The sequence below is a fragment of the Etheostoma spectabile genome, unplaced genomic scaffold, assembly GCF_008692095.1.
Source record: "Etheostoma spectabile isolate EspeVRDwgs_2016 unplaced genomic scaffold, UIUC_Espe_1.0 scaffold272, whole genome shotgun sequence".
Lineage (NCBI taxonomy): Eukaryota > Metazoa > Chordata > Actinopteri > Perciformes > Percidae > Etheostoma > Etheostoma spectabile.
Genome location: NW_022605576.1, coordinates 1,628,515 through 1,631,985, shown reverse-complemented (window position 1 = coordinate 1,631,985; position 3,471 = coordinate 1,628,515). Strand labels below are relative to the sequence as shown.

The following is a 3,471-nucleotide window of genomic DNA, read 5'->3' as shown; positions in this document are numbered from 1 at the left end:
AACATGATTGATCCCCAACGCTCTTGCCAGTAATTTTGTTACTTGGCAAAGAGGTTGTTGTGGTCTACTTTTATTAATTTGGGGTCGCTCTTTGCATTTTTAATGTGTTTGAAAGCTATTAGTAAAAGTGACATGTCCAGTCTGTGATTATCATCACATCCATTCCTTTAATTTTTTCAGTCTCAATAATCTTAATCTTTTTCCTTTCTGGCTTTTCTAACTCATTTATTGACCATAAATTCCAAAAATAACTGTAAAACTGAAGTTAATAAGTTAGTTTTACGTAGTGTTGAAACGTCAAAAAAAGTGACAAACTTTGAAAAAAGCATCAACAAAAGATTTTCAATTTGACGTGAAGACAGCACAAGGGTTAAGTTTGTATTTTTCTACATTTTATTTATCAGAACTTTAAGATATTTTGATGTTCTGTTGTGACAATAAAACAAATTATCATCCTACTATTTAAGTGAGAACTCATGAATAACTACAAATAACTAATGTTAGGGAAATCTGTTCATGTTTTGTTAAACGTTTCTGGATTAAAAAAAAATAATAATAATATATCGGCCGATATATCGGAATGTCGGATTTTCAAATAACCAAATATTTGTGTCGGTATCGGCCGTGAAAAATCCGTTATCGGTCGGGCTCTATTTAAATCCCTTTATGTCCAAGTTTTATGGTAAAAGTTAATTTAGAAGCATTTCATCATCTTTTGTTTCATCCAATATGTTTTCATTACTATTTATTTCCTGTTTTTGCTGTGTGTATCTGCAGGATGTCATGAATAAAGTGCGCTCAGACACTGTCATGGACATGCATTTGGAGAAAAATCGCGCAAAAGCATTGGTGGGTGTCTAAGAACATTAAATACGTGGTTGGAGATCTGTTTATTTAGTCTTTTGTCATCTTCACGTGTACATACATGGTAGATATTTGCAGATAATTATTGTTAACAGATCCTTAATCCCACTTATTGCATTTCTCATCTAAATAAAACCTTATTTCTCATTTTCAGAAAGTAGGGCATGACAAGATGCTTCTAGAAACACGAGCTGAGATTATGGAAATGGTTTGTATATGTGCTCCATGTTTCCTATCCTATCACATGGGATTTGTAGTCCAGATCAGGTCAGACGCCGATACACTGATTCATTGGGATGTCCGTGTCTAATTGGCTTTTTTACAGACTGCAGAGCAAGATCGTCATTTAACTCAGACCAACATTAAAATCGACACGGAGGTGGCTGGTCTGAAAACCATGTTAGAGGCCCATAAACTGGATACGATAAAATACCTTGCAGGTAGGACATTTGTGCGTTGTTGTTGCAGTGTGTAGAAGCAGCACTCATAGCCATAAGAGCTACGGCTGGCAAAAATGAATGGCAACTGCTTTAAAGGTCCCATGGCATGAAAATGTCACTTTATGTTTTTTTTTAACATTAATATGAGTTCCCCCAGACTGCCTATGGCCCCCCAGTGGCTAGATAGTGATATAGTGATAGGTGTAAACCCATACACAGTTAAAGAAATAGACCAACAGATCCCGTTGCTCTGGACGGAGACTTCAGATCCAGTATTAGGGGACCACTAAGGTCTATATAAAATGAGACTCGTACAGTATTAGGGGACACTAAGGTCTATAAAAGAGAACTTCAGATACAGTATTAGGGGACCACTAAGGATCTATATAAGAGACTTCAGATACAGTATTAGGGACCACTAAGGTCTATATAAAGAGACTTCAGATACAGTATTAGGGACCACTAAGGTCTATATAAAAGAGACTTCAGACAGTATTAGGGACCACTAAGGTCTATAATAAAAGAGACTTCAGATACAGTATTAGGGACCACTAAGGTCTTATATAAAAAGAACTTCAGATACAGTATTGGGACCACTAAGGTCATTATAAAAGAGACTTCAGATCAGTATTAGGGACCACTAAGATCTATAAAAGAGACTTCAGATACAGTATTAGGGGACCACTAAGGTCTATATAAAGAGACTTCGATACAGTATTAGGGGACCACTAAGGTCTATAAAAAAAGAGACTTCAGATACAGTATTAGGGACCACTAAGGTCTATATAAAGAGACTTCAGATACTATTAGGGACCACTAAGGTCTATATAAAGAGACTTCAGATACAGTATTAGGGACACACTAAGGATCTATATAAGAACTTCAGATCAGTATTAGGGACCTATTCTATTAAAAGAACTTCAGATCCAGTATTAGGGACCACTAAGGTCTATATAAAAAAAGACTTCAGATCCAGTATTAGGGACCATAAGTCTATATAAAAGACTTCAGATACATTATGGGACCACTAAGGTCTATATAAAAGAGACTTCAGATACAGTATTAGGGGACCACTAAGGTCTATATAAAAGAGACTTCAGATACAGTATTAGGGGACCACTAGGTCTATATAAAAGAGACTTCAGATACAGTATTAGGGACCACAGGTCTATATAAGAGATCAGATACAGTATTAGGGGACCACTAAGGTCTATATAAAGAGACTTCAGATACAGTATTAGGGACCACTAAGGTCTATATAAAAGAGACTTCAATACAGTATTAGGGGACCACTAAGGTCTATATAAAAGAGCTCAGATACAGTATTAGGGGACCACTAAGGTCTATATAAAAGCATCCAAAGAGCACCATGTCATGGGACCTTTAAAGTGGGTTTTTATGGGTACAACTTTAGCAATTCAAAAATGAAAGCAACGTTCATTTAATCTCAATTTAAATTGCGAGGAAACAGAATTTCCACCTGTTCAAAATTAGTAAACATTTAGCAGTATAAAAATGAAGTAAAGGACTTACTGAAACATGCCGACTTATGATTGACCTATGCTTTTTGTTAATCTTTCAGGTTCAGTGTTCACCTGTCTCACGGTGGTCTTGGGTTTCTATCGTATTTGGATGTAGGCAGGACCACACTCTACATATGATGTTCATATAACCCTCAGTGATCAATGTCGGGAAGTTTGCATTCCCTGGTGCGATCCAGTGTTCATTTTGTCACCTATTTTTAATTTGGTCTTGTGCCAAATGTCCTTTTATTTTTAGTCATATTTAGTCATTATCATGTGATTTTTGTTAGTCAAATTTTAGTCGACTAAAAGTCTCGTTGTTTTCGTCAAACATTTAAAAAAAAAAGTTAAATAAGAGATTATTTATGATAACTATTTCATCAAACCACGCAACCAATAAAGTCATAGGTGCCCGTGGTTACTTCGTGCCTAAACATACTTGCTAAATGTACTTTATACATTTTTTTTTTAAAGATCATTTACTAAAAAAAACTCCATTCAGAAAATGTTGTGCAGTCAGTTGCTATAAATACTGACCTCTTATTCAGATAATGCTGTTTAAAACTAAAGTTAAACTTTTTAAAAATGTTATGTATTTATTTTTGATATGTACATATCAAGCTGTGGAGAAGATCAGAGGAAGG

General features: G+C 35.2%; 1 protein-coding gene across 1 annotated transcript in view; it reads left to right on the top strand.

The window, feature by feature from the left end:
* Positions 1-3,407, top strand: part of mcur1 (mitochondrial calcium uniporter regulator 1) — a 50,468-nt gene extending 47,061 nt beyond the window's left edge. Inside the window, exons 6-9 of the mRNA XM_032510782.1 lie at positions 778-849; positions 1,019-1,072; positions 1,190-1,304; positions 2,887-3,407. Of these exons, the coding sequence (XP_032366673.1) occupies positions 778-849; positions 1,019-1,072; positions 1,190-1,304; positions 2,887-2,942 (297 nt within the window). The 3' untranslated portion in view covers positions 2,943-3,407. The remainder of the gene's footprint in view (positions 1-777; positions 850-1,018; positions 1,073-1,189; positions 1,305-2,886) is intronic.
* Positions 3,408-3,471: the final 64 nt, after the last annotated feature.